General features: G+C 38.9%; 1 protein-coding gene across 2 annotated transcripts in view; it reads right to left on the bottom strand.

Annotated features, from left to right (window-relative positions):
• The window catches only part of LMBRD2 (LMBR1 domain containing 2), a 48,064-nt gene that overhangs the window by 34,507 nt on the left and 808 nt on the right, over positions 1 to 12,749 (bottom strand). For both annotated transcript variants that reach the window (XM_070411832.1, XM_070411830.1), the window contains exons 2-3: positions 2,981 to 3,216; positions 2,629 to 2,726 (exon numbers count right to left, since the gene is read on the bottom strand). In XM_070411832.1, coding sequence (XP_070267933.1) covers positions 2,629 to 2,726; positions 2,981 to 3,154 — 272 coding nt within the window. In that variant the 5' untranslated portion in view covers positions 3,155 to 3,216. The remainder of the gene's footprint in view (positions 1 to 2,628; positions 2,727 to 2,980; positions 3,217 to 12,749) is intronic.

Below are 12,749 nucleotides of genomic sequence, written 5' to 3'. Positions count from 1 at the left end.
GAGCGTGACTGAGGGTGGCATCGCAACCTCCCGATCCACCCTGCTCTGTACATGATGGGGCGACGCCCCAACTCCCCAATCGGCCCTGCTCTGAGCCCAACCAGGGGCTGCACCGAGGGATTGGGCCTGCCCTCTGCCACCCGGAAGCAGGCCTAAGCCAGCAGGTCGTTATCTCCCGAGGGGTCCCAGACTTTGAGAGGGCACAGGCCGGGCTGGGGAAGCCCCCCCTCCCCCGAGTGCACAAATTTTTGTGCACCGGGCCTCTAGTATAAAATAAATATCAAAAATATAAATCTTTGTTTTACTATGGTTGCAAATATCAAAAAATTTCTATATGTGACACGGCACCAGAGTTAAGTTAGGGTTTTTCAAAATGCTGACACGCCAAGCTCAAAAGGTTCGCCATCATTGCCCTAGATCAGGGGTCCTCAAACTATGGCCCACGGGCCACATGCGGCCCGCCGAAAACATTTATCCGGCCCACCAGGTGTTTTTGCCGCCACTGCCTGTCCTGCTTAGCAGCCGACTCATCCCGGGCCCGCAGTGCGCGTGTGTGGAATGTCTGAGGGACAGTGAACTGGCCCCCTGTTTAAAAAGTTTGAGGACCTCTGCCATACATTCTTCCATTAACAGTCTTTCTAGACTGTAAGGGTATCCTTCAGTCCCAGCGCTTTCCATATGCACAACTGCTGCTGATTTATGTCCAATTTTTCATGATGCTTCAAAGGCAAGTGCCTACATTTTAAATTTACCCTTATTGGAGTTAGACTTAAAAAATAAAAGTCACACAAAGAAGCATGCAAATACTCCTTAAAGCATGGGCAAAAAACACATTCAACGTTTATTAGCTTTCACTCTGAGCCAGTGTGCACTTGAACAGTAAACGACCCATGCTGCTGGGAGTTAGCCATGTCTGGCCAGTTGTGTAATTCTTTCGGGAAGGTAACTGCTACGAGCAGAAGAGAGCTGACAATTTTCAGTGCAAAAATTAAAAGGCAGCATTGAAATCAATGATGAGAAACTAATGTTACGCTAAAATGTTTTCCTAAGAAAGTCTGCCATTCTTTGTCTTTTCTATTATGAGATTTCTCTGCTGGATTTTACCTTTTACAATTAAATGTGTTTTTGTCCTTTGAGCTACCATCTACTCTAATTCTGGCCACATGTTCTTTAGATTCTCTTCAATAGTGTATCTTGTGGATTGAAAAAAGTATGCAATACAGGCATAAACATACACTTCTTTCCTACCTTCCACATAATCCTATCTAATAAAGAGGGAATATGCTAATTGACCCTCATGCTGTCGCAAACATGGCGGCACCCACAGCCAATAAGGAGGGAATATGCTAATTGACTGCATCACCCTCAAAGATGGCGGCACCCATAGCCAATAAAGATGGAATATGCTAATTGATTGCCCCACCCTCAAAGATGGCGGCACCCATAGCCAATAAAGATGGAATATGCTAATTGATTGCCCCACCCTCAAAGATGGCTGCGCTCACAGCCAATAAGGAGGCAATATGCTAATTGACTGCCATTCCCTCAAAGATGGCGGTGCCCAGTCCCCTCAGCCTCGCCGGGGCAGCACACACGTGGCAAGACTGGGCCCGCCCCCAGGCAGGCCTGGCCACTCCACGTGCCTGCCTCCGAGTCCCCCAGTCCCCTCAGCCCCCAGCCGCCCAGGGCCGTCGGAGGCTCAGGTAACCAGGGCCACCATAGGCTTGCGCTGCTGGCACTGGCAGCAGCAGAGGTGTGATGGGGCGTCACCTTCCCCTGATCACCGGGTTGCCTCCCGCCCCTGAGGGCTCCCTGACTGTGAGAGGGGGCAGGCCAGGCTGAGGGACGCCCCCTCCAGTGCATGAATTTTCATGCACCGGGCCTCTAGTTTTCTCAATAAGACCCATTTGCAAAAACATGTTTAACATTTTTTGAAATAAAAAAATTCATCTTAGGGTTGAAGGTAAACAAACATACACATACACAAAAAAACACTAGATCACTAGATTTTTTGCTTGGAAAATTAATATGAATTCAATAAAACCTTTTGATAATTTGAACTTTATTCATTTTCAGTCTAAAACTCCAATGATTTTTCAAATGATGTGATATATGAAAGAAATATCCCACATATAAAATTACCCTCTTGTCCTTTAATACTTGACCTTGCATATTAGGCAAAAGAGAAAATGCATGCCCCATTTTTTAGGTCTGAGAGCAGCTGAGGTGAAAAATAGCTTTTGGAAATCACATTCTAAAAGGGGTTGAAGCAGGATTAAAAAATCTAAGTTTTCTGAAGTTTCTCATTAGCATCTACTAAAAGGCCTTGTGCACAACAATAAATATTTTAAATTGATGTGATATTTAAATTTAAGCAAAATACGACGTAATTAAAAGTCTACCAGCAAAGGATGGAGGTGGGAGGAGGGGGTGAGTAAAGAATGAGAATAAACTTTTATAAATATAAAATCCAGATGGTAAACACTGACAATTTTTGAACAACTTGCCTTCTACAATATGTAAGGAAGAAAGGAAGGAAGGAAGGAAGGAAGGAAGGAAGGAAGGAAGGAAGGAAGGGAAGGGAAGGGAAGGGAAGGAGGGGGGAAAGGAGGGAAAAAGAAAGAATACCTTGGAGCTGGGGTGGCCGTTGCGTACAAGCCTGTGATGTTGCTGTTCTCAGGAGGGCTTGAGTTGGCAGCAGCATGCTTGCATCGGTTGTATATTGTCTAAAGCGACAAATACATGGTTTAAAAATGAAAATCAAAAGGTTACCCAGAACTTTAGGGATATTGGAGTGTACTAACCTATCTACCCAAATTAGCTTCCTGGCTAGGCTTTTTAGTGATCAAATTCATATAACATTTAAATTGAAAATAAGTGTAACCTTACATAATTTAGTAGTCTTCGATCTAACATATCTCAAACATGCTATATGATTACAATTGTCTTTTAAATTGTGAAAATCAGTTTCACCTCTTACCGTACTAACGTCCAGAGGCAGTATGAAGACAATAAGAAAGCAGAGATACCAAGCTAGCAGTGTTCCAACAATTACAAGTCTGTGCTGTTTCTTAAAGTCTCCATATCGATGAAGTAGAAATAATGCCAGAAAAAAAACAAAAACAATCTCGAGTCCCAAAGCTGCACCACTCATTATTGAACGTTCACTCGGACTAACCGAAGTAACTCAGTACAGGGCTGGATCATATCTGTAAACTGAAAAAAAAAAAAAATGCAGTATTAACATAGGGCACAACCACTTGGAAATTTCCTAAATATTGTTTATTAATGTATGAGTAAATTCTCTGGAAAACTGTCAGGCTTTACAATGGACTACAAATAAGGTAGAAAGGATAATTCCTACTCTCAAGTTCTTTTATCTTACCTTTAAAGCATATCTTGAAATTTCACATAAGTTATATCTTCAAGAAAAAAGATATTTTAACAAAATTTACATAAGTTCTAAAAATATTACAAACTAAGAACACTAGCTGTGAAGTTTCAACAGTGTCATTTGGAGCTTATTGCTTAATGTTGTAAGGCCTAATAGAGAATTTTATCCAAATTTACTACTGACTAGATCCTAGGGAGTTAGATATTTTATAAAATAAAGTTTTCCAAGTCATCCAAACCCATTTTCTAAAAGAGGGAGAGACAGAGAGATTAAGAGAGACTATTTGAAAATAACATTTCCTTTGTTTGAAACAGTATTTTTCTTTATTGCTAGTCTTATCTAACAACTTCCAGAACTTGAAATTTTTAATTCCTTTACTGCTTCACAAAATATACTTACCACTTTCCATTTATCTATATAAATCTTATTTTCTTTTTAAAAAGTTACTTTACCTATTTAATATGCTTAAAAACTTATCAATGACTATTGAACAGTCATACATTAAAATTATTTTTATTATAAATGCTGATGATAATAAGCAAATAGTTTAGTTAATAGAGATAAGCAAATAGTTTATCTGCCATCTACTTCTCTTATAAAATAATTTACCTTGCCTGGCCAGTGTGGCAAAATGGTTGAGCATCAACCTATCAATCAAGGGGTCACATTCCTGGTCAGGGCACATGCCAGGGTTCTGGGCTGGATCCCCAGTAGGGGGTGTGCAGGAAGCAACCAATCAATGATTCTCTCTAATCATTGATGTTTCTATCTCTCCCTCTCTCTTCCTTTCTGAAATCAATAAAAAAAATATTTTTTCAAAATAATAAAATAAAATAATTTACCTTTACTAACTGAAGGCGATATGTACTTTCCACCTTTGTAAAATCAATGCTAGGAATTTTTGTTTGTCTATGGACTAACTAAATATTTCAAGGAATTGATTAATTCATTAATTAACATAGAGAAAAGACTGTGATGCCCCTCACAGAAAGAAAATAAGGCAGAATTAATAATATACTTCAAATCAACAAACATCTCCAACCAAAACTAGTTATAAAAAGAACAAAGAACATTTGGGTACTTTACAAGCCAAACTTAAATCTATGTGAAAAAAAACAAACATAAAAGTATTATTTAATAAACTATTTTCTTATTTCTTTATATTGTTGAAGTAGTTTTTCTATTCCTTTGTGCATTTCAACCAAATTTTCATTTTTCTTAAGTATCTAAAATTGTAACTCTTTTGTCACTATCATCATATCCTGCTATATTTTTATACTAAGCACTTCTCCACCTGATATAACATATGTTCTTTATATTTATTGTCTCCTTATAAGCCCTCACTCCCCCCCCCCCCCACTCTTACACAGATTCTATGAGAGCACAGACTTGACAATTTTATTCAGTATTATATCCCAAGTCTCTAATATAGTGTCTGGCATGTAGTAGATATTCAAAAATATTTGTTGAATGAATAAATGAATAAAAAACATCACTGTTTACTTTAGTATATACACTTTTTATTACTGCTGACTTCAAAGGCAATGTAAAACTTGTTATGGTCTCCAAAATTGATTTTATAAATACTTATTACAACTCAAAAGGCTTAAAAATCTATTCATTACTACTACTCAAAATTTCAAAATCAAAAAATGTACACCAGTACAATAAAAATAAGTCAGATCTTATTTTAAAGCCAAGAATAGATTAAATGGTTAGGCAATATCTCAATGTAGGCTGTGCTGATAAAACCATAACCATCTTTAAGATCCAGCTTTCAAAAAATTGTAATTCAATGTGAATTTAACATAATTATTACCTGAAAATTTCCTTAGGGTTTGACATAGATATTTATTTGCCTGAAATTGTCCAGTGCAAGGAATATAACAATCACAGAAAAAAAAACTCACTATCAGAGATTATCAAGGAAATGCTAAATAAAGTATGGCAGAATCAAGTAGAATATTACTGAAGTATAAGAAATGTTTGTTAAGATTATTTAATAAGCTTAGAAAATTACCATAACATTAACTGAGAAACTAGATCCACACATTTTTACATAACATGCATAAAAATGATAAGGCAATGAAATATATGCAGATTTCAATAATAGGTGGTAAGATTAAGGGCATAAACAAACAACAAAACCACAGTTTTAAACACAGAACTTGCTAATATTTTTTTATGATGACTGCTTTTTTAGTCTGTTTCATCACCAGCACTTTATGCTATGGACGAATACACAGAATTACGAATCTTTTATTCTAGTAATAAAGAAATGATTTGTTTCATCTCTTCCCATAGTCATTATCTGAGTCTCCTGCTGCTTCTGTAAACAATCACTGTGACTTGGTGGCTTGCAACAACACGCCTACCTCACAGTTTATGTGGGTCCATATCTAGGCACATTGTGGCTCAACTGAGCTCTCAAACTTGAAATGAAGGTGTCAGCAGGTTTGTGTTCCTCTCTGGAGACTCTGGGGAAGAATCCATTCCTCAGTTCATTCAGGCTGCTGGCAAATTCCGTTTATGGTTACAGAACTGAGATCCTTTCGGGCTGTCAGCTGGCATCTGCCCTGAGCTCTCGAGATCTCATTCCAGCCTTTGCATGTGGCCTGGATCTGAGAGCCAGCAAAAAACACTCAAGTCCTTCTCATTCTAGGAATCTGACTTCCTCTTCCGCCCTCAGCTGGGAGAAAGCTCTGCTTTTAAAGGTTCCTCTGACCTCACTGGGCTCGCCTACTTCCAGGGATTTCGGTAGAGCTATCCTTTGGGGTCTATTACTGTTTACCACAGCATCTTTCTGTTCAGGGTGAACTCCTGTTGCCTTGTTATGACACAAGGTTAGGCCTGGTCCCATGAAATTGGAGGTAGGAATTGGGTTTTCCCTAACCTGTGATGAGGAAAACAGTAGTTTTAAAGTCTATATCTTGACCTTGTGCCTAAATTCAAGTGAGGAATTATTTTTTGCAGTCCAGAATTATAGTGCTTTCTAAGGTTCCTTATGAATTCCTGTAGCCTGTCTTTATTATTTCAGCTGAATAACTTCCTGCTCAAAGCTAGGGATACCTCCTTATTCTCCACCTGATATAGTTATTTGCATATTAAATTCATAAAATAACTTCATTAAAATCTAATAAACAGATTGGTCAACTCCAGTTTGGCTTATTTAAAAAAACAAAAACCTTCATTGCCAGGAAGGGCAGCGATTTGGCAATATGTATCAAAGACCTTAAAAAAGGTACTTACCCTTCATTCTAGCAATTCCTCTTAGAATATCTTAAAGAAAAACCAAATAGGAACAAAAATGTATATACAATGTTACTTTCTATGGTTGAGCATCGACCTGTAAACCAGGAGGTCAGGGTTCAATTCCCAGTCAAGGCACATGTCTGGGTTACTGGCTTGATCCCCTCTCCCTTCCTCTCTACATCAATAAAAATATTTTTAATTAATAAAAATTAAAACATAGAAACAATTTAAGTGTTTGTACTAAATAGTCCAGGAAGTCTTAAAAATATCCATTAGTCTCATCGTGGTCCATTGCCTTTTTGAGAAAAACAGGAAGGGTTTCATAAATCATTAACCCTGCTAACTTGGCATGACTGATGGGAGCAGAGGCCTGTGCCTGAATCAAGGACTGCCTACAGAACCACTCCACTGCAGACAGTGACTAAAGGAGCCCACCAGATTCCACAGTCTGGAAGAAAAAGAGACTCAGAGACACTGCAGAGATGTCAAAAGGGACCTGGGTGCGGTCTGAGGGAGAATATATACCAGAAACACATATATGCATGGACAAACATACATCAAAATGCTAACAGTAGTTGTCACAAAGTAGTAAAGAGATGACTTCTACTGTATTCTTTGTGCTTTCTTATGGGTTTTTAATTTTTCATCATGAATATGTATTATTTTAACATTTCAAAATCATTTAAAAATCGATATAGTAACATGAAGATAAAACATATGGCAATTAGAAAATAAAAAATTTTGCTGCAGCACTATTTTAGGTGCCTAAAATTACAACTACTTTAAAATACAAATGTTTTATTATACCATGGTAAACCAATTCTAATTAATAACTGTGTAACTTTATGCAAATGAAACTGTTAGCCGTGACCAGGTGGCTCAGTTGGTTAGAGCATCACGCTTTACACCAAAAGGTTTCAGGTTCGATTTCCGGTCACGGCACATACCTAGGTTGCTGGTTCAATCCCTGGTCAGGTGCGTATGGGAGGCAACTGACCGATGTTTCTCTCTCTCTCTCTCTCTCTCTCTCTCTCAAATCACTAAAAATATATTCTCAGGTGAGAATTAAAAGGAAAAAAGAAAAGAAACTGTCAAATGAGGATAATCATCTCACAAGAGTTGCTATGAAGATCAAATGAGATATAAAAGTAAAACACCAAGTAGGAGTTCCAGACACACAGCAGGTCTTCAATACATTCGTGTTACTACTCTCCACCTCCTTCATATCAAGTGCTTCTAGAACCTAACTAGCTGCCTCAACAGTCTCATATGCCTCAAGCATATGACCCTATATGCTTTCTCTCTCACACACAAAAAAACGATGCTTTTTGTTTCACATTCACTGTGGTTATCACAGCCTGGGCCCATCCTCATTCCTATCAAATAAAAACTGATCTTCACTCAAGAAATCGCTCCCCTTGCCTCACGTGACAAACTGGGAGTATGTCCCTAGGTCTGCAAGGTAGCCCAAACACGCCTTGGTGGGACCGTGTGGACAGTGACAGAACCCTCTCAGAGCCATGTTAAGCAGCTGCACTGTATACCAATGTCACATAGAAAGACAATGCCATTCTTCTAGGAATATGCTCAAAATAGAGTAGATCAAAACGGGTCATTTGCTGAACTGTACACAGGTGCAAAAATAAACTCAAAGGCAAAAGACGAAATATGCCTCTGACCACAAAATTGGTCCTTCTAATATTAATGAATATAATGAAAATGACAAAAATAAAAGAAAATGCTCAAATTTGAAGGTAAATCCAAATTCAGTCCCATGTGATTAGAAATAAAAAAAAAAAGAGACTTAAAGCTGTCATAGGATGGCATTAACACCACAGCAGCAAAAGATTTTACTCAAACTCAAAATGCTAATTCATTCATTCAAATTTAAGTTCCTGATATGTATGCATAGTCTATCTTTCAAAATACCAGTTCTGAAAGTCTTCAACATTTAAAATCCAAATAGGTCTTTTACCAACCAAGATATTGTACAGTATTTCTTTCAAATGCCTTCCATAATTAGCATGTTAATGTTACTGACTCGGAGTACTGTTCCCTGAGTACTTTACAGTTGGTGATGATTTTCCAGGCTAAATACACTTTAAGTGAAACATTTAGAGGTTAAGACAATTTTAAAATTCGAAGCATTCGAAATATTTTTTAAAAAGAGAGATAAGGAAAGAAAGGAAGGAAGGGAGGGAGGGAAGAAAGGAGGGAAGAAAGGAGGGAGGAAGGGAAAGAGGTGAGAGGGAGGGAAGGAGGGAAGGAGGAAGGGAGGAAGGAAGGAGGGAGGGAAGGAAAGAGAGATTGAGGAAGGGAGGATTGGTAGCAATTGAACACAAAACTTTTATCAAAATCTAAGCTTCTAAAACTGAATGAAAATTTTCCAACTAGAACCCAAGGATTCATCAGAATCAGACTGCGTAACCTTAAATATGTATCTCTACTCAGCTATGCGAACTAAGTAGGAGCCACCTCAAGATCCTAATAATGAAAAGGAACTAGAACCAGAAGTGCAAGTAATGCAAGTCAACAATTCTCTATCCCCAATCAAAGTTTTCATTTCCAAAGGTAAACATTATTCTCATGTTTAAAGATCCCAGGTATGGGGAGAATTCAGCTTAGAATACAGATAGAATACAAGAGAATGTCACCCCCACTTTAAAATGTGAAAGAGTTGTAACTGAGTTGGCAAACCAACCAGGTGAATTGAATTCCAAAGTATGCAAGCCATCTGAAGGTAGATGGACACATAAAAACTGTTTCACCTTTGCAAGTCCTGAGAGAGAGGCAGCAACATTGTGAGCAGGTAAGAAGAAAACAAAGGAACTGTAATGGATTCTTAAAGACTTTAAGTAAAGAGATCGGAGGACTTTGATAATTAAAGAATGAGCCTTAGAATCCTCCCTAATAACAAAATATTTTTTTAAAAAAGGAGGAGTTAATATTTAGTGTGTTTAGACAATTGAATGAAACCTCATAGCTCAGTAAGAAAGGACTGTTAGCACCCTTGTCTAATAAAGGAGAAAAATAGCAGAGAGGTAGCAGAGAGGTGAGAGCTGGGATTCAAACCCAGGCACCCTGACTACAGAGCCTTGCTCACAATTAGGATACTACATTCTCTTCTCCAGTCCAGACATATCTTCTTAATGCAACTTAAACTGTTTAAATAATTCATTTTGCTCAGTTTTCATAGTGAACCAATTACAGACATTCCCTATGAGTTATTCCCTTAGATATATCAAAGTAGAATGCTAAGAAAGCCTTGTTTAATATAGAATTCAACTAAGCCTTTTTACCTTGCAGGTAAGATTGCCATTACTTAAGGATAACATATGACTCTAATCTACATGGGGAAAGTAGAAAAGAAAACATAGAACAAATTAAATCGGAAAAGAACCCTTCTTAATCTTTTGCTTCCTCTAAGCTAAAGAACATTTAAAAAAAAAAACCTAAAAGAATCTTAAGATTTACCTCATGCTGTGATGGACCTAAGGAAAAAAGCACATCGGCCTTCTATTTCAATAGAATCTTTTTTCATATTTGATGTTCAAGAACACCAATATACTACTAAATACTAAATACAGGTATACCTTAGAGCAGTGGTTCTCAACCTTCCTAATGCTGCCACCCTTTAATACAGTTCCTCATGTTGTGGTGACCCCCAACCATAAAATTATTTTCGTTGCTACTTCATAACTGTAATTTTGCTACTGTTATGAATCATCATGTAAATATCTGATATGCAGGATGTATTTTCATTGTTACAAATTGAACATAATTAAAGCACAGTGATTAATCACAAAACAATATGTAATTATATATGTGTTTTCCGATGGTCTTAGGCGACCCCTGTGAAAGGGTCCTTTGACCCCCCCCCCAAAGGGGTCGAGACCCACAGGTTGAGAACTGCTGCCTTAGAGTCAAGTGTAATTTCCAGTCCTTGTTGGCCCCTCCTGTGCACTGATCTTGTAACTATGTTCTTCCCTCTTTGTCTGATAAACACGATCCCAATTTACAAAGTCACTTTGTATTCTATCGGAAGCTTCCACAGAGGACCAGAAGTTACTCACTCTAATGTCATTTTTAGATATAAGAGAAAATTATAATTCATTTGTCCTAGATAACGATTTAGTAATTCTACTTGTGGAAAGATGGTATAGCTGTCTCACTGATATGGGACAACGGGTGTGTGGAATAAGATTAGAGGAATAGCTGTGGCCGGTTTGGCTCAGTGGATGGAGCGTCAGCCTGTGAACTGAGGGGTCCCAGGTTTGATTCTGGTCAAGGGCACATGCCCGGGTTGTGGGCTCGATCCCTAGTAGGGGACTTGCAGGAGGCAGCCAATCCATGATTCTCTCTCATCATGGATGTTTCTATCTCTCTCTCCCTCTTCCTTCCTCTTTGAAATCAATAAAAAAATATATATATTTTTTTATTTATTTATTTTTAAATATATTTTATTGATTTTTTACAGAGAGGAAGGGAGAGAGATAGAGTTAGAAACATCGATGAGAGAGAAACATCGATCAGCCGCCTCCTGCACATCTACTGGGGATGTGCCCACAACCTAGGTACATGCCCTTGACCGGAATCGAACCTGGGACCTTTCAGTCCGCAGGCCGACGCTCTATCCACTGAGCCAAACCGGTTTCGGCAATAAAAATATATTTAAAAAAAAAAGATTAGAGGAATAGCCCTGGCTGGTTTGGCTCAGTGGATGTAGCATCAGCCTGTGGACTGAAGGGTCCCGGGTTTGACTCTGGTCAGGGGCACCTGCCCGGGTTGTGGGCTCCATCCCCAGTGAGGGGGCATGCAGGAGGCAGCCAATTGATGATTCTCTTATCATTGATGTTTCTATCTCTCTCTACCTCTCCCTTCCTCTCGGAAATCAATAAAAAAATAAAATTAATCAGGAAAGTAAAATAATCCACAGCAGTTGCAATCACAATGCAGATCTTGAAACCAGCAGACATCAATCTGTGCCTAGGTAGTAATCTCAAGTCTTCAATGGATACAGTTCCTTCTAGAAATAGAATCACGTGTACCAATTTAAACTTTTATTTAACATATGTGGAGAATAGCCATGCTTAGAGGGAATGCAGAGGAAAAAAGTATTCCCATTTTTAGCAAGCTAAAGTATTTCTGTTACCAGGGCAAAATACTAGTAAAATATCTACTCTAGAATTTGAAGACTGATTTTCAAAGTTGACAGCCTCTCTCTGAAGTCCTATGTGGGATCTCATGCCCACCAATTCAGACCTTTCAAGTTCTCCGAGAACTGGAAATGCTCCCTCGCTCTCAGGCACTTACAGCACAAGCCTGTATCTCGTCTTCCAATTTAGGATCATCCCATCTGCTACACCTCTCTAGCTATAAGGGCGGTATCTAAAATGGCCTCTCCCAATTACTTTATATGTCAAAACATTGCTTAATTCTCATCATGGCATTTTAAAGTGTTTTCTTGCTTATCCTTTCTCCACCTTTAGCTTATAAGTTCCGTCTTGTCCACTTTACTGAAGGAGGCTATCATTTTTTGTTAAAAAAAAATGTTTTCTCTAATGACTTGCAATTTTTAAGGGAAAGGATGTAGACTTCAAGCTAAGCCAACTGCTTTCCCCTTAGCCAAAGTAGCATAAAGGTAAGTTTGTGTAAAAAACAATCCAGAATATTTCATTTAAAAAATATTTTCCATATAAACCATAGTGTAATGAATTCTGAACATGCGGCCTGGTAATGCCTAGCCTAGTTTTCGATGGTGTGAACAGATCCCCTGTTTGCACCGATGGCTCCTACTTTCAGGAACAAACTGAAGGTTCGGCAATACAGGTCTCTGCCAAGCTCGGCGACAAGCCTGAGTCAAACGGCTCCCTGGGCCGGGGAGGCTGAGTGCCAGCAGCAGGTGAATCACGGTGTCGTGCGGCTCACACAAGTGATTTCAGCGATGACGCCGGCCTGCTGGCTTGCCAACTGAATGGATGCCGTCCGTGTCCATCAGGGCCGCAACTCACTCCCCCTCTCCCCCCTTGTCTCCCGGGTCACGGTGGCAGAGGCGCTCGCACAGCGGATTTCGCCTGGTCATGCAACCGGGAACAGGGCACGC

This window comes from Myotis yumanensis, unplaced genomic scaffold (genome assembly GCF_028538775.1).
Source record: "Myotis yumanensis isolate MYYU_CA2020_CCGP unplaced genomic scaffold, mMyoYum1.0.hap1 SCAF_4, whole genome shotgun sequence".
Taxonomy (NCBI): Eukaryota; Metazoa; Chordata; class Mammalia; order Chiroptera; family Vespertilionidae; genus Myotis; species Myotis yumanensis.
This window is presented reverse-complemented; position numbering and strand designations above follow the sequence as displayed.